The sequence below is a fragment of the Natrix helvetica genome (genome assembly GCF_964273705.1).
Source record: "Natrix helvetica genome assembly, chromosome: 1".
NCBI lineage: Eukaryota > Metazoa > Chordata > Lepidosauria > Squamata > Natricidae > Natrix > Natrix helvetica.
This window is the reverse complement of record NC_138548.1, coordinates 261,516,797-261,540,708: the sequence shown is the minus strand read 5'-3', so window position 1 is coordinate 261,540,708 and position 23,912 is coordinate 261,516,797. Positions and strand designations below refer to the sequence as shown.

The following is a 23,912-nucleotide window of genomic DNA, read 5'->3' as shown; positions in this document are numbered from 1 at the left end:
ACTGAGAATCTCCATAGACACTAGCATTGGAGATATAAGAAATTAGGGGTGTGTGTGTGTGTGTGTGTGTGTGTGTGTGTGTGTGTGTGTGTATAGGCACATAATCAGATTTCTCTGATTCCAAAATTCTTCAAATATACTTCTCAGATGCAACTGAGCTATCAAAGGCTTTCAAATGTTTATGAACAAGCTGTTATATAAGACTCGGCATCCTTCAGACCTCTTGGTGAATCATTCTCTGTAATTTTTCAGCAACTTACACTTTTCTCTCCGATCTTCCATATAAGGAAAGTCAGAAGCAAACCTGTTAATTTCTGCAGATACCTTATCTGCCTCTTTGCAGCCCTCCAAAAAGCTAAATTATTTACAAAGCTTTGGAGGATTTCGTTTTAATAATATTACAGGGTTGAACTCAAGGTTGGTTTGACTCAATGCCTGCCCAGTCATTTGTGAATCTGTGAAGCGTAGACAATGATGCCATGGACACAGCTCTATCTCTCTGTACCGGGGCTGAGTTGAATATAAGTACAGCTCTTTTCTGATCTAGAATCTAAATAAAGCCAAGTTCTGGACCTGCCATGTGGAATAGAATCACATTAGAGATCTGGATAGCTATGACACAGTTAACCTTTTGGAAGGTTTTGAAGACCTAGCTGCTTCTCCAGCATTTGGCCAGGAAGATAAGCAAGCTGTGGTACTGATATAGTTTTTATTATTGGGATGTATTATTTACCTCAGGAGTTATGGTTCACTGCTTGTAGCTGTTGTTTTAATCCTTGTCTCTTGCCCAGAATCAATATTGTGAGATCAGTAGCCATACAAATCATTTATTAAATTATTAAATGAATACACACAGAGAGCTCTCCTTGTATTAAAGTAGCTCTTTAGGCTTCCTGAATATTTGGAGGCTGGGGACTGGTGAGGATTAGGCTACATGTATGCTACTATTCTCTTTCCACATGTTCAAGGTAAGCTATTTATTTATTAAATTTATATGCTGCCCATCTCACTATCTAAAGCATCTCTGAGCTGCTGAATACTGAAAAGAAACAGGAATCTATAGGTTTTCAAAATTAGCCAAGTCTATTTTGTATTCAGGATTTAGCCATATTTCAACTGAATGCACAACCAATAGTCTTACATATTCCAAATATTATTTCTCCAAAACAGAATTTCAGCCTCTGTGCTGGAAAGTAAACTTAACTAAATCTTCTTAGTAATTTAACAACATGAAAACAATTAATGTTCTAAACAATGAGATGAGTGCTTTTGCCGAAACAGGTAAGTTATTGATGATGTGACAAGGAAAAGAATTTTATTGTTCTATTATTCAAGAGTTCAGGGATTTGGGGGGGGGGAGTAGATAATTAGTTTAATTTGCTGAGTGAGAGTTCATCTAAAGTGTCCAATTGCTCTAGGTGTGCAAACAGCTGGAAGGAAATTGTCTTCAACACATAGACATGTGGTATTTTTAAAGCACAAATTATGCCCCAAAGGCTCTCTTATGAGTTGAAACTGCTGTTCTGACATATTTTTTGAGAATACAGCTTAGAGAAAGAGCATTGATAAGCTTAAAATGATGACTAATGATGAAAGCCATTTGCAAGTCAGAGCAGTGACAATATTATTTATTGATTTGACTTTTCTATCCTCATCTTTTTTCATGTGCCTTCAGGTCTGTATATATGTATCTATCAATATGCTTCCTTCACAATGACTGACTCTTCTAAACTGGGGCATAAAACCAGGTCTGCTGCTAAAAGACCAAATTCTCCAATAATCTTGGGATTTAAAAACACAAAATATATTGGAAAATATGTGTTAAGAAAGTAGTAGGCATAACTGGTGTCCTCTAACAATTTGAGTTAAATTAGAGTTCAAAAAAGACAAACAGAAGGGAAGAGGTAGGAGGGGATAAAGACATGGAAACATCACATGGTGCAATAAAATATAATATGTAATAAAGAAATGAAGCAAGAAAAAAAATAGATGGCCAATCACACTGTCAAAGATGAGGAAGATACCATATGTCCTTACACATTCCCATTATTTGGAAAACACTTCTAAGTCATAAGTAAATGTGTGGAACTGCATCACTATAATGTGTCATCTTCTTTTATAAGAAGCCCCAGCACCAATGCTATATCTGACAATAAAAGGCTGTGTAGGATTTAAATTCCCATTAGTTGAAAATCTAAACCAGGGGTGTCAAACTGGCAGCCCCTAGGCCACACCTATCCCAGCCCCACGAGTGACAGAAACGTCACATGACGGCAACATGATCAGGTAAAGTATTTTCTCTCTGATCAAGAAAATCTGCATTTGAATCATTAAGCTGCTACCTAAGACAGTTTGATATGAAGGTGAAAAAAATAATTTTCTATTGATTATCTACAGAACATAGACATCCATCTAGATGTTCTTAGTGTGAACCAAAGCAGTACACACTCCACAAGTTTCCCCTCTCAAGAGTTTTTAGATCAGAACATAATAAATATAATAACCCCTAATTTTCAATTCCTTCATGTTGTTATTTTTCCTTATGTTTTGCTGTGAATAAATCTTAGAAAATAAGGCTACTAGATCTGGGCTGCAAAAATCAGGGATGTATAAAGCATAAAAGCAGGCTTAATGTTTTCTATAACATCTTGCTTCTATCTATTGGTCATCTAGATTTGGGAGAAAGTGCCTGGCTAAAGTCATCCAGCTGGCTCTCAAGCCTATGCCAGTACTAGAACTAACAGAAGTCATGGTCACGCAATGCTCCTGGTTTCTATTTTTGTCATGAATGCTGAGATGAATATTCAGTGGCTGGGCTCATTGTTTTTGAAGGATTGAGTAATTTTGTGAATGCTGGGTCAGATTCGTGCAGCCTTGGTCTGGTATCTCTATATACATTTTTATAGCGATCTTTGCATTAATGTAGAATGAGCTGTTCTTTTGAGGCTCTGTTTCTGCATGTAGGAATATGAAAGTATTATATAGGTTTTTAAATGAATGTTTGGATAAAGATTTATTTTTCCAGTCTAAGAGGTGATATTATGTTATGCTTGTTTGCATACAATTGAAAGAAATCTAGATAATATATTGATCTAACCGAGTTAAAAACCCCACTTACAAAATACAGCTCCATCACACAGGATGGAGAGGTACCTCTTGTTTTGTCACACTGAGACTTTGATGAGCTGCAAAAGGCAAAATAGGAGAAAAGGAAAAGGAGATTGTCACCTCCTCCGTGTATGTGTATGTATGTGTATGTGTGTAGTTTATAGGTATATTTGTATGTGTTTTTATTTTATTGTACGCCGCCCCGAGTCCCCTGTGGAGAGGGAGCGGCTAACAAATTAAATTTATTATTTATTATTATTATTTATTATTAAAAAGAGGTGTCTGGCAAAATATCTGGTCAACAGAGGAAAGGACCTGTGTACCGTAGCAACATACTCTCATGTAATAATGCAGAGAAAGGTTGGACAGAGCAGAACATCAGAGGCAAGGAAATGATTATGAGAAAATTATTTTTGTGTGTTTGCTTATGTATGCCTCATACCAACAGTTTTGGAGTAGGTAACTGTCACCTCAGCGTTCCAGACTTAGTTTCAAAACAAACTTTTCCCATTTCTATCCTAAAATCTCCCCCATCCAGCTGTTTCAAAAATATTGCCGAAGTTTGCACTGCAAATTTAGCTATATTCAAAGTTTTAATAACATGATTTAGAGCATTTGGGGAATGAAATGCGGAAATGGGTCCAGAGACCTGCTCTCAGTTCCACCTTTAAAATCCAAGAATAAAAGCAAAGAGGGAGGAAGAAATTGGAGGGGGGGGGACTAGTTTGGTAATAGTCTGGTGATATTGCCAGATACTCTCCTGCAGCCCTCTGAAAGATCAAGAGATTGAATTGCATACTCAAACTTTTAAATATTCACTTATCTCACAGTTTCTTTTCATTCAGTGAAGAAAGTTTTTAATGACATCCTGCTGTCATCCTGATTTCCACCCAACTTCCATCTGTATGTCTTTACATTTGCTTATACTGATTCAGAGAGACTATTTGGGAACTCCACATTCATTTTGTATTATCTTCTATTTTAGCAACAGTTGACCCCATTACTGCTTTCTTCTCACTTCAGGTGTTTTATTATAATATTTATTCTTGTGGTCCCCATTGCGGCAAGTACTGATTTCAGGTTTTAGCCATTTTGCATTTTTTTTCTTGCATCTTGGATTTTTGATAATTAAGCTAAGTATAGTACTAATGCACTTCCACTGCCGATGTTGTTAGAGTTGCCAGAAGTTTTTTAATTGTTTTCATTGCTTTAATTCACTGTGACATTAGCCTGCTTGAGCAGCTAAAAATGGAAAGGGTTGATATCAAGGTACTTGTACAAAACTTTTGAGTTAATAAGGGTTGTCGGGATTTGTTTGGGTTTTGTATTTGCTTTGTTTTTTCTGTGTGTGGGTCTTCAAGTGAGTCTTGACTCCTAGCAACCCCCTGAATGAAATCCTGCAGTTTGCTTGGCAAGGGTTTTCAGAAGTGGTTTGTCATTGCGTCATCATTGGAAGTTTTTAAGAAAAGATTGGAGTGGACAGCCACTTGTCTGAAATGAGATGCTGAGCTTGTCGATCAGAAGGTCAGCAGCTCGGAGGTTCGAATCCCTAGTGCTGCGTAACGGAGTGATGGTTGGCTTTTGCCAACCATCAGTTTGAAAGCATGTAGAAAATGCAAGTAGAAAAATAGGGACCACTTTGGTGGGAAGGTAACAGTGCTCCATGCCCCTTTGCCATGCTCCTTCCACATGACCATGGAGACATCTTCAGACAATGCTGGCTCTTTGGCTTTGAAACAGAAATGAGCACCGTCCCCTAGAGTTGGGAACAACTAGCATGCATATGCGGGGGAACCTTTACCTTTACTCTTTGAACAGGGGGTTGGACTAGAAAACCTGCAAATTCCCTTCCAGCTCTATTCTGATTCCTTCCTGGACTGATAATATATGTCTGGCCCAAAATCCTCCAACTGGTTTTATTCCTAAAGTGAGATTGAAACTCACAATCGCACAGTTTCTTGCCTGGTGATTTACCATTGGTTCTTTACCATTGCACCAAACTGGTTCTAGAAAATAGTACTGATTACATTATTACATACTATTACTGTATATGCCGCCCTAATTTTTTTTTAAAAAAAAAATAGCTTGGAATTGTGTGCATTCCATTGTATTATTTTTTTTTAGTGCAATTCATTGGCACAATGAATTACAGCTATTTTATTCCAATTCATTTTTTTTTTCAGCCAGAGAGTTTTGCTTTGGAATTTATTTTGTACACAAAAGGATGGGGAGTTAATGTCAGTTTTTCTCAGCACAGTTGTCATAGTATTAAACATGTGGCCAAGACTATAATAATTTTCCATATGGGATGAGCTATAAGAGGCAGACTATAATAGCGTGTGATAAAAGTTCATAAGGAAAATTAGGCAGTCAGAAGTTTTGGTATACGCACAAGCCATCTTCAGACTTTTAAAAACTGAACCATAATAAGAACTCAATCTGGAACCCCATCCTTATTGCCTACGTTTGAAGTAGAAATGCAGCTCTTCAGCTGGATGCTAACAGAGCTCCGCACAATTATGCATCCTGGCAAGCCTATGGTCCTGTGTTCGCAGAGCTTTATAAGAATGCTCAGTGGGACATAATTACATTTTTTGCTTCAGGCCTTCCAGATGGTATGGCTGGAAAATTTGCCTTCCTCACTTACAAATGTTGAGAGCCTGCATTAGGCTACAGCATGTACTGTTACCTGATTTGAAAAAAAACACATGTTTTTCTTTAAAAAAGAATAGGAATTAATGTTGGTCATTTCTTTACTTAATTTTCTGATCCAAAATACCAGATAATTTTGGAGGCATGGCTACCTGATCATTTTAATATTCTTTTTAGAGAGCTTAACAGTTGTTCTTTCACATTCAAATTAATTAATAACACAGCTGCAGAATTTTTAAGGTTTTCTTTATTCTGGCATAATAACAAAATAAGAACCAGATGGGTATAGTGGTTTTAAGGTATCAGACTGAAACTAGGGGACCATGAATTCTAGTTCTGCCTTAGGTATTAATCGAGTAGGGTGACTTTGGGCCATCCCTGACTCACATCCCTAGGAAAAAGACAAGGGCAAGCCACTTCCATAAAACTTGCCAAGAAAAATTCAGGGACTTTTGGCAGGAGTCAAGACTCATTCAAAGCTCTGTTGAATAAGACTATCATGTTTGTAAATATATATATATATATTAGAACCCTGCTACATCAGTTTCTTTTTATCCCATTGTGTTTTATCACACAAAAGTAAAGTGTTGTTTGTGCAAATAGCCCAGTGAGTAAAATAGGTGTAAAATAATTCTCTGTTTCTTTGTATTTATTATGTGTGCCATATATACATGTGCTAAAGGAAGAAGAGATGCTGTTTGCCCTGATTGATTTTGATGCAGTCAAGTATTCAAGTTCTCACACTGATTATATATTCAGAAATTGCTGCAGTCCTAAACTACTTTACATTTGCCATAGTGAGGTCAAATGAGGAAGTCCTTTTGGAGAATGCAATGAATAATAATATCTAACATTTTTATATTGAGCCCTTGTGGTTACATAAAGAGTGTTGAACTTATTACAAGATCTATAAGGAAAAACATTACAATTTTCATATTCCAATTTGGGAAGTTGATGCATAATAAAAAATGTAGTTTCTTGCTGAAGATCGTATTTCTGCAACATATCTGGATTAGGGACCTTACGTTTTAATCACAAAAAACAATACTAAGAGAGAATGTGTTGAGAATGGTAAAGATAAAATTACAATGGGTTCCTTAAGAAGCAACTACAAACATCTCTGAATTTCTCCTGTTCTTGTAGTCCAAACTAGGTCATGAAAATTATTTATATTTTCCTTTGGCCGTATTGTATCACATGTTTTACCTTGCACAATGTTCGTATTTTGCAGAAGAATGAATTGCTGTATAACAGCCAGATGTGCAGATGGACAAAAAAAAATAGAAAAATCTAGTCAGCCCAATTTACCAGTATAATGCCCAATTACAGTGGCAGCAAACAACATATGGAATGCTCTAATCAGAAAAACATGGGGCTGCAATACATTGCAGTCTTTTTATTGTTTAGTAAATAGCTACAATAGAAGGCTGGTTTTGTTTTGTTTTTTAACTCTGCCTGAATGCAATAAACATCCACTGGATATAAGAATAATTAACTTTATTTAACTTTATAAAAATATTTGGCTTCCTTTGAAATATGAAATCCAATTTTATGTGTGCAACTTCATATGTATTCGAACTTTGGAAGGTAAGCTTGTCAACTAAATTAGTAATTCATATATATCAAATTCTTCTAGTTCAAACATAATGACTGTTCCTAGGAATTTATATGTGTATGTCTTTAAGTTGCTGTTGATTTCTGGTGACTGCATGGAGTACTCCCTGTAGGGTTTTTTTCCCCAAGATTTGAAGAAGTTATTTGCCATTATGTTTTTCTTTGGGCTGAGAGTGACTGGTTCATCACACAGCTGACACAGGACTAAAACTGTCAGTCTCCTGATTTCTAGTATGATATTTTAACCACTATGCCAATCTGGCTGTCTTCCTAGGAAATATTCTCAACATAAAATTATCTTACTGCCAATGGGGAGGATGGGAGGGAAGAAGGAAGGAAGGATGGTTGGTTCACGAAGAGCACTATTGTAGTCTCTGAATTTGCTGTTGATAAATCTTAAAGGTCCAGTAGAAAAGAAAATAGTAACTAAATGATGGGATTCAGTTAGTCTGTGAATCTTGATTTTTCCCTTCTGAAACCACCTTGTTTCCCCTGAGAAGAAATGAAATCAATTAAACACAAAATATGTTTCTGATAAGTTTTATATAGTGGGCAGCCAGCCATTTTTTCCACATTTTCTAAATTATTAGGAACCAAAAATAATCAATATAAAGAAATATTATCAGCATTAAGTTGTGCTATTGATAATGGAGAGGGAGGGAGGGAGGGAGGGAAAGAGGGAGGGAGGGAGGGGGAAGGAAGGAAGGATCATTTTAAATGATTTTATCTTATTCTTATTTAAAGATGTGATTATAGAATAAGGATAGAAGTGAGGGAGAATTAGCATACATAAAGAAGACAAGTTGTAATATTTAAAAAAGTTGCCAGTGATTTATTTCTAAATGAAATGGCAAAATCTACTAAAATGTCACAGTAAATCAGAGTTATCTGTCTTTATTTCCTGACTAAAAACTTCACTTATTACTTTATAAGTAGAGCATAAGTTTGATATGTAAATGAGTAAGTAAGATGATCAATGTACCTAATACTCCTTCCACCTCTTATTTTCCGGAAAACTACAATCCTGTAAAAGTGGCTTGGGCCGAGAGAATGTTAGCTTTCATGCCTATAGCAGTACTAGAATTCACAGGAGCCATGGTGACGCAATGGTTATAATGTAGTATTACAGGCTAACTCTGCCCACTGACAGGAGTTTGATCCTGACTGGCTCATAGTTGACTCAGCTTTCCATCCTCCCAAGGTTGGTAAAATGAGAACACGGTTGTTGGGGGGCAATATGCTGACATTGTAAACTGCTCAGACAGTGCTTTAAAGCACTATGGGGTGGTACATAAGTCTTAGTGCGATTGCTGTTGCTACGCTCCTGATTTCTATTTTTGTCATGGTGCTGGAATGAATATGCTATATTCATTGTTTTTGAAGGATCGAGTATTTTGCAAATGTTGTTTCAGATGTGGTCACTGCCAGGGTGGCAGCCTGCCAGCAGTATTTTGAAAACTGTTTGAGCCAGTGGGAGAGACAGAGGAAACAGGGGTGAAGAGCAGAGCCATGTCTGAATTTATTCAGGTGGCAAACAGGTAGAGTGGTGGCAGTTTGAGGCTTTTTCCTTCTGGAAGCAGAGAGCAATAAGGATTGTTAGAGTCCAGCCTCAGCTGCTTGTAGTTCAGCTGACAAACAGCACCTAAAATTCAGTGGCTTCTAATAAAGGAGAGCATTTGTAGCCCAGGGTTGAATAAGGGTTTTTTGGTCCTTTCTGAGCTCGCAGACTTTTCATTACCCAATCACATCATCAGTGCTAATGAAATGTCTGCAAGAAAGCAAACAAGCTCAGAGAAGTACCAAGGACCCCCTTTCAGTGGCTTGCTAGAAAAATGGGCAGATAACAGTGGTTCTGTTTTCACCCATTTAGCTCTAGAGACAAAATGGACTCCAATTGGGCTGTTTGGCACAGCAAGGTGGCAGTGACTAAATCATGAGAGCAGGAATCCTTAGTGGGAAGGAGGTTACGTATGTTTTTTTTTAAATGTCCAAAGATTAACATATGATCAAGAATGAAAACAAACATAAAATATAAAAGACTGAACTAAGAAATCATCAGAATAGAATCAAGCCAATAACAGTTAATAAGAGAATTAAAGCTAGTCAAATTGCACAAAATTGCTGCTAAACAGCTATTTATGCGGAACATAATGCTCTGTTTTTGTTGCTTTGTTTACCTACATAACACAGATCTGAAGAATGGTGTATTTCTAAAAAATCAGTATGCTTATTATTACTTTTAAGCTTGTTTTTTAGAATGTATGGGAGATTAAATAATATGTTTGTGTAACAATATAAATACTTCAATTTAAACACTTTCCTTTGGGGATGACAGCTGCTGAATGTATGACTCATCTCTCTCCTGTGTGTTTCCTAACTAGAGAATGATATTCTCTTGCCCTAATGCATCAGATGTTCATAAAATCTTGAATGTCATTACTGTGTTCTCACAGTATTTTTGATTGTGTACCAACCAAACTGTGTGAGAAGCTGCTTTTCAGAAGCTGAAGTCCTTTTACTCACCAGAAGGATCAAATGCAGTAAAGCATAGGATTAGCTCAGTTTAATTGAGTGAAGTATCATATTATCCCTGGCAGTGATCATATCTGAAGTAGTAATGAGATATGTGGCACATTCTTGGAAGAAGAAAAAAGACTTCAAGAGGTAAATGTCAGTTCTCATTTAGAGAGAAGCTATGGGAAATACCTCATTTCCAGTCCTGCACACCTGTCATAAACATTTATCAACTTCCATGGTTGTTTCGTGAGATTCTTCCTAACTCTTTTGAGGGAAACTTTTGTTCTGTTTGAAAACATCATTCTAAATTTAAAGGTAGTGTCTTCCGGCCAATGTGGTGCCTTCCACTCATCCCCCAAATAGCATTACCAATATCCATTCTGGCTAGGAATTGTAAAATGCAGTATATCATCTTGGGGAAGGAATGCAAGCATTCATGGCCATCTGACCTAAAGCACTATCTCATGTTGCTATGGCAACACAAAGGGCAACGTGGCCTGCTCAGTTTTTCCATCTGTGATCATTTGCCAAAGCAAAAAAGGAGATTAAGCCACAAAGTACAGGTACCCTATTAAAAGGTGGGCATTTCCCAGTACAAAATATTCATTTAGCAAAATGCAGATAGTGGTAGTTACTTTCAACCCTTCCACTTAGCATTCCCAGATTGTGCCTCATTACATTAGCTTTCCTTTTATCTTGTCTTTTTTTCCCAGGCAGATTGACCCACTTTCTACATAATCATTACAGATGGTAAATAGATATTTGAGTCTATGTATTTATTTAGTTCAGAATTTTAACCCATTTTTCTATTCATATCCCCAGCTCTGTGCTCCTAATGAATGAACAATAAAACAACTGAAAAGACAATAAAAGCTGCAAAAGATGATGTATATAAACTGCATTCCCAGTGAAAAGAATAATGCAAAATATGAATGTGCTTTAAGGTTGAGTGGGGGACAATTTAACATTACAGAAAAGGAAGTTAAAATTATGTCTGCTGATTTATCAGTAACTGGGCATAACAATAGCAATAGCACTTAGACTTACAGTATATACAGCCCCATACTGCTTTTCAGAACTCTTTGGATGGTTTACATAGTCACATATTGCCCAAAACTATCTGGCTCTTCATTTTACCAATCTCAGAAGGATGGAAAGCTTTTATCTTTAATTTGTACTGACTTGAACTAAGAAATCCTTGCAATACAGGAGGCCTTCATACAGGGAGCCTCCTTTGGCAGCCTTTCAAAAGTAGAACTGTGCTTTGCAAAATAGGATGCCTGGCTCTCCTTCCTCAAGAAACCAGTCATGAGAGTAGACAGATATCCCAAGACAAGGAGTTATGGATCTTTCCTGCCACAACAGAGGATGCACACTTCTTGTTTCTACCAGCTTTCTTCTGATTTATATCTCTAAGTGCATTCTACCTTACAGTTGCCTGATACTTAAATTAAGCATGACTGAAATATATGTGGTATATGTGCATTACAGAGCTTTTGTTTTGTAAATATTTACAAGGTTCCAAATAAAATATCTTCTTATAGTTATAGTGGTGTGAGAGAACTATATCCTAAATCTTTGCTTCTGTTTTGTTTTAACAGATGGCTACACAACTGATGATATTGAATTTTACTGGCGCGGGGGTGATAATGCGGTTACAGGAGTGACAAAGATTGAACTACCACAGTTCTCTATAGTGGATTACAAACTTATCACCAAGAAAGTTGCTTTCTCAACAGGTTTGTGAGGACATTGAGAAAGGGAAAGCTTCTCCAATGTAAAGCTATTTTAAACTGGTTTAATATTACACAATGGTGAACTGCATGGTTTACAAAATAATTTGGGCTTTCAAACAACTTTGGACATGTTAATTAGTGCACTGTTACATTACATCCAGTTGTTATGGATTGAAATTCCCATAGCTTCTATCCAATAGCAGTTGTTCTCTGAATATAGCTATATAGTAGAAAGCAGACTGAAGTTGCAATTCTCTGCAAGTTTACCCAGGAATTAATTTTACTGAATACAACAGATTTATTTCTGAATAAACATGCATAGGGTTGGCTTGTATAAATAGTAAATCCTGAAGTTATTCAATAATTATATAAAGATGTGTCTAGGAAAGGATTTATCGGTAACTCTTTAAAGAAACTGTGTCTTTTTCTAAACAATGCTACAGCTATAGAGGGCAACCATGCAGTTGAGACAAAAGATGCAGATACTTTAAAATGTTGTGAATTATGCTTGGTGTACATATTTTAGAGTTCTGAAGAGTTTCTTGGATACATAGTGCTACACAGCCACAGAAAATAACTATATATGGCTTATTCATCAGTTTCTAAAGGACAGTTAACAATCCAAGCTAATAAACTATTTTCTGTCTTCTAGAGGTACTCTCCTCTCAAAGCTAAATAGAAAAACTTTATCCAGGAATTTTCATTATTGTAAAGTATACTATCCCTTTCCAATCTTTAATGTCGCCCTATAGAATAGTCATTAGCTGCCTTCTATTCTATTATTCAGACATCTAGTTGAGTTGGGTTATTTTTTAATTTTGACAAGCAGTCCTTAGTAGAAGAAGAAATTACTTTATGTAATCCATGGTTGAGAAATAACTTTCTAGTTTGCCAATCAAACCAAATCATATTTATTATTTTTATATATTGCAAATCTGTAGAATACAGCCTTTGGTTTGTTCTTAGAACGGAGCACAAAGCTTTGGAAGTAGCAGGATTAGAAATTCCATTTGAGACCTGAGTTGGACTCTTGAGGAAAGTTTAGATCCAGACAATTTGTGAGATACAATTTCTGTGTTTTTATTTGCCACAGCTTGTTATGTTTTCCTACAGAAGTATACATACATTGGAAGGAGGGGGGGAGATTTCACATGCTTCTCAACCTCCCTGTAAGAAAAACCAACCAGTAGGAATAGGAGCATTCTGGGTGTTGATTACACATGTAATCAACAATAAGTAGCACTACAGATTGTAATCTTCACTTTTTCTATATTATTAAAAAGAGTTCTGTGAAAGCTATGACTATGTACTCTTGTCATATCTCATCCATTTGGATAAGCAGGCAGTGTACTGACACGCACTCAATATGCAAATCTGATATATCTGTTCATTGCCTTTTGAAAACTTTCTTTAGGTATAAGTTAAGATGCCTAGGTTCTTTGTTCCTTTGTTAAGTTAATGGAATTTTCATCTCAATAGCCATAATAGTCTGGAATTGTCTGTTTACATGATGCTTGTTCAAACAGTATTTGAAAACTTTTTGTTTTTGTTCTAGGTTCCTATCCCAGGTTGTCCCTAAGTTTTAAACTTAAGAGAAACATTGGCTATTTCATTCTGCAGACTTATATGCCTTCCATTCTGATCACTATTCTGTCTTGGGTATCATTCTGGATTAATTATGATGCGTCAGCTGCAAGGGTGGCTTTAGGTAGGTATTTTTTTATTTATTCACATTGAATATGTTAATTATACAAACATATATACTTAGATCATCTGATTGTATGAGTGGAACACTTCCTGTTGGCCAGCATTTGCACTTACCTAAGTAAATTGGTTCCAAGTTATCTAAAATGGTTAACCTAACTGAAATGTGAACTCATCTGGACTATATGAAATGTGCTCTGGTGTGATGAAGCATTACTACATAGTGTCATTGCAACTCCATTTTAAGATTCCATTTTTGACTAATTATATTGCAGCTGAAAAATTAAATACATTATCTTATAAATTAAATACACAAACTGCATTTTGTTCTAATCCTTATCCCTTTTACAGTATTATTTTATGTTGTTGATAATGTGAAAATTTCTGTTTCTCATGTGTTTTTACCACTTAAATTATAGAGAAAACTTGCATATTTCACGGAGGAAACATCAACTTCAAATAAAAAGCCCTAGATCTGACTAATGTCAGTAATAAGCCTGGAAAAGACTCCTATTCAAATTCAACTGCCAGCTATGAGACAAAAGAACAAGAATTATTATTAGAGAAAACCACCAATTAGGCAAGCAAAATCAGCAGATCTGAATTAGACATAAGATGCCACCTTAAAGAAGTGGCCTATCTGCCCTTACTTTTCCTTCCAGCCCTAAACCCTTGTCTGTTTTGTCTGTTTGTTTTAATCTGAAGGTAACCTCTCCCTACCTTAAAACCACTCTGAATGATGTGAGGGTTAAAGATAATTTGAAAAGGGAGTTGCAGATATAATAAATATCCTTTCCCACCCACCCAAAACATAAGATGCTGCTGCTCATCAGGATAAATAATATTGAATTAGACCTACAATATATGCTGATTCAATAGAAGGTAACTTCTAGAATTTCTTACCCAAGAATACTGTAAGATTCAATTGCCCTTCTCTTACAGTCATTATCAGACAAACATAAAGCCATACTCTTAACTAATAGGATTATGTTGTTTTCTGCTAATTTATGTTTCAAATTCTACAAGTTACAAAATTTTCCAAAAATAATCCTATAAAGAATAATTGCCAGGAGGTATACACTTAGATATTATTGTTTTGCTGCTATTTCAAGTTCGATACCTATGAATAACAACTCCTTGTTACGCAGGCAACGATTCTCACAGATGCTTCCTGTAATTTTGAATGTCAGGCTGACGGGAACTATACTCTACAGGATGCATTGTCCCTATCATAATATCTGAAACTAATAGCTGGTTTGGTCTCTGGTAGAGGACCTGAGATTGAGGAAGACACATGCCCCCCTTAGGGATGAGAAGGAAATTTTATACCAGTAAATAAATATTTGTGTGACCTAGGACTTTGTCCTCTAATCATAGATTTAATGCTATCTTCTATTTTCTGGAAGGATAAAATGTAGCTAGATTATATCTCAGATCAGAATAGACAGACATTTGTTTTGTAGGGATTTTTGACTTTTTCCAGCTATTTATTTGGCCAGATATTTTAAATCAAATTGTATTTACTGTTATTTGGATATTTTTGTTTCACTTGGTCTGCATTTCAATTTTAGATTATTTTACTACACTTAATGTTTAATCTTACTGGTTCTTTGGGATTAAGGTACCATTTATAAATTGAGAAATAAACTAAAATGTTTGCTATTTATTGATTCCATTTCTATTTCAAGACCATGTGATGGTGCACAGTACTTGTCCTTCAATTTCAGTTCAAAATAATTTAAGAGATAGCAAACATCCTGAAATCAACACTGTACTTTGTCCTGAGTTGGGTTTCCCAGATCCTAATCTAACCATGGCAATCATATCACTGCACACAAATCAAACATTAGAGTGAGGTCTTCCCAACACTTAAAAACTTTCTGTTTTTAAGAAAGTTCTGATTTCTTACACAGCTTTAATATATGTTGCAGTTTTGTAGTTTAAAAGTAATATATGTCAATTTCTCTGTTTATTTTGTAATGAACCCTTGAATTCTATTAGAATTGGTTTTTGCTTTGTGTCTTCCAATACATCCAAAGATCCAAATCATTCAATTGTGTATGCCTTATTAGCTTATAAGAAGAAATATTACTATAATGTAATATGTGTTAAACATACTGTTGACTGTTCCTTCAGTGTCAGAATCCATGAGCTCCATTTCAAGCTCCTAAACTCTAAACAAGATTTTTTTTCTGACAACCAAACCAAACGTTTCAAACTAAAAAACAACATATAAAACATCTTAACTATAAAAAACATGAAATGGAAAAACAGCAACCTCCATCCTGCCTGTGGTAACATCTCTAACAAATCATCAGGAGAAGGAACTTTCTTTGTGCTTTAACAGAGCTCAATTAAACCCAAATTTACATCATTTGTGTGCATAATTGATATAAATGCTGTCATTTGCAGTAAAACTTCAATTTAATTGACACACCCTCAGTTTTACCAAGCATTAGTCCATTAAACAGCAGTAAATTCATTCATTGTAACTGAACCATTAAACCAAATTTTTACTGCATTTCCTTGATGTTGGTTTGCATAATTAATAATACTTAAGATTTTCTCAGCACCGCTGAGAATCAAACAACAAGGAAAGCAGAAGTAAAATGTAGGAATGAAGCTTCTATTTCATTTTCTGGATATGCACCCTCTACTACAATGACCTTTGCACATTAACAAGAAAAACACACACGTACATGCAATACACACAGAAAAACAGAGGAAAACATAAATGTATACTAAATTGGAGCTTTGTGATGTTTTGCAGGGATTACAACGGTGCTGACAATGACAACCATTAATACCCATCTGCGAGAAACATTACCCAAAATCCCCTATGTGAAAGCCATCGACATGTATCTGATGAGCTGCTTTGTCTTTGTGTTCATGGCTCTTCTGGAGTATGCCTTGGTGAACTACATCTTTTTTGGGAGGGGACCACAGCGCCAGAAGAAAGCAGCAGAAAGAGCTGCCAGTGCTAACAATGAGAAATTACGAATGGATGTCAACAAGGTAAATTGAAATGGGAAGTTTATAGAGTGTCCTCTCCCAGTTGCAGTATTAGATAATTCATTTCTTCCTAACAGGCCTTTCAGAAGCGATAGCCTCTGCCAAACAAGTCACATAGGAATAAGAGAGTAACATCTTGGCTTTTAAGATAGGGTTTTCCAGATGATCAGAAGCTCCAATGCAATGAAAATGTGCCTTTATTTACAGCTGGAGGATTATCCAGTCTAATGAAAATATAAATGAAAACTGATCTATAGCTTTTCATTACACAGAGGTCAAATAAGCCCATTTCAAAGAAATCAAATGAATAAGACATGCTGAGGTTTAATTTTTTTAAAAAGCAAGGCAAACATTTGCTTAGTTAGAATTGTTTATCTCTTTTTTCACACTTCTGGTGTGTACTCAACTCCTTCATATGAATATGTATTTTATTTAAATTTGTTTACCATTTTTATGCTATCTAATTACATTGTTCTTTGGGTGGTTTAAAAGAGAGAGACACAATACAGATAATAACCAATGGTAAAAGCAACATTTAAAAAGTCATTTGCAGTAGGCAAATAAGATACACACACACATAAGCAACTTATAATAAGAATTAAATTATTTCTTGGAAGTGCTCCTGACAGTTTTGCTTCTTAATAGAACCATCAAATTCACATGATTCTAGTTAGTCCTCAGGATCAGAAATGGTCAAGAGTTACATGATATTAGGCAAAAAAAAAAAAGTGTTGTAAGAAAGTGACTTTATTCTGATTACAAAATAAATAATACTTATTTGATCTACAATGAATCATCTCTAAAAATCATCTTTTAATGCATTAGGAGCCTACATTGTCATTTTAATGGAACTTTCTTTCCTCAAGGTTTATTTCTAATATCTATACATTGCACATTCAATTTTTTGTCATATTTCACAGTGATGTTTGAAGACTTTTACAATCCAAAATGATGGCTAAAAGTGCTAAAGAGCTGCATGAAGTCTCATGAGCAAAACAAATGTTGTGGGTGTGTGGGTGTGTTTTCATTTATTTATTTTACAGACTAGCAAGCTAACAATATATTTTTACAACAAAGGTATCAGCGAAAATCTAGTTCCACTGAAGTACAGAATTAATCCAGATAATATATATTTTTGTAAAATTGTATGTATATAAAATTTGAATTTATAAATAATGTTTTCAATCTAAACTCTTTATCAGTATTTGCATGAAAATTAAGGAAAGGAGATCAGAGATATATTGAAAATTGTATAATTCCAGATTAGATTTTTTTTTAATTCTTCTTTTCCAGCCCCAGTACTATAATAGTGGTGCTGTGATAATTTTATTTGCTTATAAGTTACAAGTGGACTGAGGTAAACTGCACAATGACCAACTAAATAGCATAGACCTCTCTCTTGCTAGCCTGATCTCGCTTCTATATTTAGTTTCATTAAAATAGATTATGCAGTATAGAAAGGCAAGGAAAAGAAGGATATGCTAGCATTCATCAATTTTCAGTATAGGTGATATACTGCTTTCATTAGTGGTGTTTCACAAGAAAAGAATCTAGAAAACATTGATAAATTACGTTAATTAAAATATACTACACAACATAATCATGTTTACTTAAAAAGCTAAGTTTCATGGAGTTTGGAGGGATTTATATTCAGTTGATCGGATTTAAGTAGGTACCGTTACATTGAATTAAATTGAAATTAATGGAAGAACTTTAAATAACTTATGGCTAGATCTGTATCTATATCTGTATCTCTTTGGATGTCTAGTCCATTTCATGTACTGTATTTCAGTAAAACTACTTAACCTATTGAAAAATATTTTCCACAGTATTCGGCATATGCTATAAATACTAACTCTGAGGGAAATTCTATTTCCTCCAATGAGTCAGATACCCAAAAATACATATAAAGATTAAAATCCTAATTACAATTTGCATCTACCTTTTTATTACTATGGATGTTGAAAATGTCAGTGAGTTTAGAGTGCCATATGTTCTCGCAAATGAGTTTGAGTTATAGGTTTTTGTTGTTGTTGTTTTTGCCTAGTATTTTACAGCAAGGGGGCAATTGCTGGAGAGACAATAGTCTTCTGCCCTAATTAACATTCTGAAATTGTGGCTGGCTTGGTCATCATTTTTGTCAGGTGGAAGTTGAAAAAGAGGAGTTATGCAGCAGGAGAGGCAAAAATAGTGTTCTGCAATATGCAACAGAAGGCAAAACAGCAAATGTCTCAGTTGGCAAAGGGTGCCCCCTGGAGGCACTGCTTTCCAGACCTCAAAAGGATGAATACTTTTGCTCAATGTCTATGGAGATTCTCAGTCATTCAGGTCCTGATTACCCCAAAGGTGCTTTTTCAAGAGGCAACTGGACTTTCTTTGTTGTTCCTTGAAGACGTTTTGCTTCTCATCCAAAAAGCTTCTTCCGTTCTCACTGTTGGAACTGGATGAGAAGCAAAACGTCTTTAAAAAACAACAAAAAAAGTCCAGTTGCCTCTTGAAAAAGTACCTTTGGGAATACTTTTTCTTATCCTGGCTTATAATAATGACAATCATTTTCTAAGAATCATAGGATCTTTAGAACACAAGACTTATTCTTAACTGACAACCAAGCAGGAAGCAGAAGGCAAGAGCATTTTTCCAACAATGGCTTAGAATGCTTTATTAATGTCACTTAGCCACATGAAATACAAACAAAATAGCGTAAAAGGTTAACTGAAAGAAAATAAAAACCCTATTTCTGTATCACTCCCTACCAAAATGTAGATTATTTTCATTATTTTTATTTTGGCACAACAATGTCTGGATGAGGTTTGAAAATGCTAGAATCTGCTAAGTTGAGAAATTACCTATAGATGCCTTCTATACCACATTCTTATAAAACAATAAACAAAGCAGTAATGTGACAGTCTCAGGGTAGAAAAATAGTATATAAATTCTGAAATAAAACAATGGAAGAGGGAAGTATTAAAAAATGGAATGAAAACTGCCTAATTTTAAAAGAATAACAGTAGATATTTGGGAACATGGTTCCTTTACAAACTTAAAAATGAATGCAGCTTTTAAAAAAACAAACCACAGTGATTTGTGTGGATTAGATCTTCTTCTATTAGGTTGATGCTTGGGATTTTATGGAATACAGTCAATCCTCAATTTAAAATCATGATGGGCACCAAAATTTCAGCCTTAAGTTGTTCATCAGTACAGAGGCATCATGTGATTAGACCTTATTTTTCAACCATTTTCATGACAGTCATTAAGCAAATCACGTGGCATTAAACAGACCATGTGGCTTTAAGTCTGAATCCATTCCCAAAGATTGCAAATCGCTGTCATGCAACCATAGGATGTTGCAACTGGTCATAAATGCAAGCCAACTGTCAAGCACTTGAAATGGCATGACTACAGAGTAGCAGTGTGACATTTTACATCAGTTGGAAGTGCTTTGCAGTCCATAAAGCCCCTTTCAGAAGCCATTGTAACCTTGTTTGAACATAAGTCAAAGACTACCTGTAGAACATTTTATAAATTGGCTAAAATATGATTTTAAAAAAACCAAATAGCTTTGTTTAACAATCATACAGCATATAGAGGTCTACAAATATAGAGATATTCATTTCCTTGTTTTAAGAAATATATCAACAGTAGTCTGTGCTTATTTTATTATTGTTATTATTAATTTTCTTATAAACTTTTTAGTTTACTTAGAACAAAGGTATATTTTTCTTTTTAAAAAATGATATTGATGAATAAAAAGTTAATTACTGATGTCATGCAATTATTCAATATCACAATTATAATTGCTCAAATAAAAGAAGTATCAAAAGAAAGTATATCTATATCTGAGGAACTACCTCTCCCCACTCTTATCAGCTTGTCCCCAGTAGATTTAGCAGAGAGGGTCCCATCATCTTGGGACCTACATTTGGTGGGTCTGAGAATACGGGCCTTCTCTAAATGGCACCTGCCTTAAGAAACATCCTTTGTCTAAAAGTTAGATTATGTACATCCATTTTGATAGTCCGAAAGACCCTCAAGACGGATTAGGTTATCAGACCTGGGACTCCCAGGGCACTGGAGACCTGCTGAGATACCTATTGTTGAGGTGGCCATTGTTATCCCTCACATCACCTAGAGTTTCTATATTTGATATTTTATGATATTTATTAATATGGATTTTTACATATCTCATTGTTATGTGCTACCGAGAATTGTTTTTGTAAGATGGGGGAGTATATAAATTAAAGAAAGGAAGGAAGAAGTTTGAGTTTAATTCAAAAATATCTATATTATTATAGGGATTTTATATAGAGATAAACTCTATATTTATTATTTATAAATGTTTAGAAAAAGTGAAAAAACTAGAAAGAGTATAGATGGGTATTTAATTTCTGATGTAATCCAAAATACCTATTGATATAAGCTTTACATCTCTAAACTGAATTCTAAATGTTTTTGTAGAATACGTTAATTAATGTTCTCTCTTGAGGGGCAATGTCTATAAAAATATATTGTAGATTTGCATTGTAGCAAGAAATCATGTCAAATTTCACAAAGGTAAATTCAGAAGTAGTACTTGATAAGTAAATATATATTCTAGGGATGTTTAACAGATAGTGATTATGGTAAATATTTTGATTTGCAAATATCCTCAAAAATCTTTCTCTGTAGAAATTCATGAGACTCTTAAACAACAACATTGGGGGGTGGGGGGTGTTAGTGTCACACAGAGGCCAGAAAAAGAGTTTTGGTCTCACATTTGATGCATCTGATGCATTTCCAGATCATGCACAGCCATAAATTTTAGTCATTCCATTACTTCCCGCAACCTCATCATCCCATCCAGGTATGCAGTGGTGAAACAAAACTTCAATAAAGGAAAAGCATTCAGAAGATCCATCCCTTTCCAAACTACTCAATAGTTCTGAAGTTCTCATAAAGTCTTTCAATAATTTAAGTTTCTTTCAAATTATTTTGGAGGAATATTTCATCTCAAGGAACCACAAAAGTGCTCTAAAGCAAGCTAATTGATTTGGTATTCATATGTTCGCCAAATCTGGTATCTACAGGAGCATAAATTTAAACAGAATTAAACATAAATTTAAACAAAATTCTAAACCAGAATTTTCCGCTGAATGTGTAAATTCTGAGACCATCAGCACTATATGGTGATTGCAGCAGACTTTACCAAAGGAAAGATGTTTCAAAACTTTATCCATAACATCAAAATGATAGCGTTTGTATAGAATACAGTTTTCTTTTTTTTATTTTCTTTGGACTGGACAGTTGGGAGAATGCTATCATTTGAATGAAAGGAAAACCATTAAAAATAGCATATGTGTTACTGAAGTGTCTTCTAAGATGTATGAGTTAATCTAATAAATTGAAGCAGCCTAGGGTTGAAGATTAGTACATGAGCTATGAAGTACTTTAGTTTCACAGGGACGGGGGAGTACTTTGCAGCATGTATAGGCATACATCTAGAACCTATTGGGAACTCCTAAAACTAGGAGGACCAAGGTTACCAAAAGCAGCTTATTTCCTGGGAAAAGATATAACTGCTTTAAGAGTTCCCAACAGATATTATATGTACTCCTAGACTCTCTTAAAATCTAAAGTTTTGCATAGTTATTATAGGGGTTTCTTTTTTTAGTATATAGCACAATAAGGTAGCACACAGAACATCATATTAAGCATTGCCTTGAACAAAGGGAACATTTGTTAATTCATGACATTTAAGGGCTAGAATCACACAATTTAACAAATTTTGTTTTCAATCCTAAAATGTAAGAATAGGAAAGTAAAATTGGAGCCTTACAAACAGAAATGATTTCTGATGAGAAATTCTCTTTTAAAATTAGTGATATCAAATCTGTTTATATTAAAAGAACTATATTAAGAAAAAGGAAATACTGGAAAACAGTCCAAGAATGCCAAATAAAATTAAAATAATTCTGGATGTCTCACAATAATCATACAAAGAATTTACTATAAAATCAGTAATATAACAGTATATAGCATTATAAAAATGGCAAAGTTTATTTTACCTCACATTCTCCTCTTATTTGTTGTACAATTTCTGTGTAATAATATGCAGTTTTTGTGTTTGTTTTAATTAAAACTTGTAATTCAGTTCTGAAAACACAAATTTACCAAAAAAAATGTATGCATTCATCTGCTGAATTAAATTATAATGTACACTTTGAATTTCCAGTGTCTTCATGTGGAAAATCTCCTTCCATGTTTTTTTTTAATGAATTTCCATTTTGTTTTGTTCTAAGTGTGCCATTTTTCTGTGCTAATCCTGCACGGAAATAACTTAGAAACATAGTTTGAAGATTATTATATTGAGTATTTGCCAGAAGGGTTTTTTATGTTAAGAACTGCCCCTTCAATGTTTCAGCATGTTTTACCATTGGCTTTAATGAAACCTATTTCTCCACATTTGGTTTTGAATCTCCTGTACTTGACTTTCACGTTCTTTGTTTTCATTTTTCCCAAGTTATTTATATATTTAGTACTTATTATCAGGCTTCATGTGAGATTGTGTAGCCTCTTCTATTTTGTCATGTGATCTATACTATTAGCATAAATATATTTGATTGAGGACACAGATTTATGTAGCAAAATCGCCTTCTTTTTCCTTCTGTTGAGTTTCTTATGTTCTGTTACCTTCTTCTGTCTCTATGTTTAGAAATAATGGAATGTAAAATCTATCATCCAACTTCAGAGACATTTAGAGTTAACTGATTTACAACTACTATGTTAGTTCTAGTTTTGCTCACTATTCCCTAAGTAGTCAAATCTAAAAAATTTATTTAGCGTATTCTCTACTTTGTCTTCCAGATCTTTTATAAAGATATAAAACAAAATGGGACCGAATTGCGATCCCTGGATCCCACTGGAAATCTCTCCCCAACTAGATGGACTGCCACTTACGATTATCCTCTTAAAACGGTTAGATAGCCAGTTTTTGATCCATTTGATTGTATTTCCTGTCCAAGACATCTTATGTTGGCCTTCTAACCATAAGATATTGTATAATACTGTATATGGCATGCTTTATTAAAACCCAGATAAAGTATCCATTACATTCTCATTATGTATTATATTGTAACTTTTACAGCCAAAGGACAATTAACAAATTATATATTGCTATGCCAAAGTTTATTAATTGATTCAGCCGACTTCATTTTAAAGCCATGTTGATTTAGCCTTTTGTGCTATTTTTTCTGTTCAATTATATCCTTCTTTTGTTTAATAATTACAGAATAGTTAACTAAGGTTGTAGAATAGTATCAGAATGATCTTATTTCAATCTTTCAGTAGGAAAAATGTCTTCATTTTAACTCTTTTTTTTGTCATCAACCTTCAGATGATTGAAAAGTCCCTTTTAGAGATGTATTTATGTTTGTCTTAAATTTATTTAAGCCATATTGTTTGTGTTTATGTATGTGTGTTTTAAAGTAATTGTTTAGTATAAGCTATTTCCCATCATATTGAATTTTAGCTTTGCTCACCCATTCCTATTGTTGTTATGTGAGTTTTTTTACATTTTTAATGTATTTATAC

At 34.6% G+C, this 23,912-nt stretch overlaps 1 protein-coding gene across 3 annotated transcripts in view; it reads left to right on the top strand.

Moving 5' to 3' along the window:
- Window positions 1-23,912, top strand: part of GABRB2 (gamma-aminobutyric acid type A receptor subunit beta2) — a 112,527-nt gene that overhangs the window by 71,680 nt on the left and 16,935 nt on the right. For 2 of the 3 annotated variants that reach the window (XM_081932587.1, XM_081932586.1), the window contains exons 7-10: window positions 11,493-11,630; window positions 13,183-13,335; window positions 16,102-16,346; window positions 23,187-23,297. In XM_081932587.1, the coding sequence (XP_081788713.1) occupies window positions 11,493-11,630; window positions 13,183-13,335; window positions 16,102-16,346; window positions 23,187-23,297 (647 nt within the window). The remainder of the gene's footprint in view (window positions 1-11,492; window positions 11,631-13,182; window positions 13,336-16,101; window positions 16,347-23,186; window positions 23,298-23,912) is intronic. The other variant, XM_081932588.1, reaches the window with a different exon arrangement.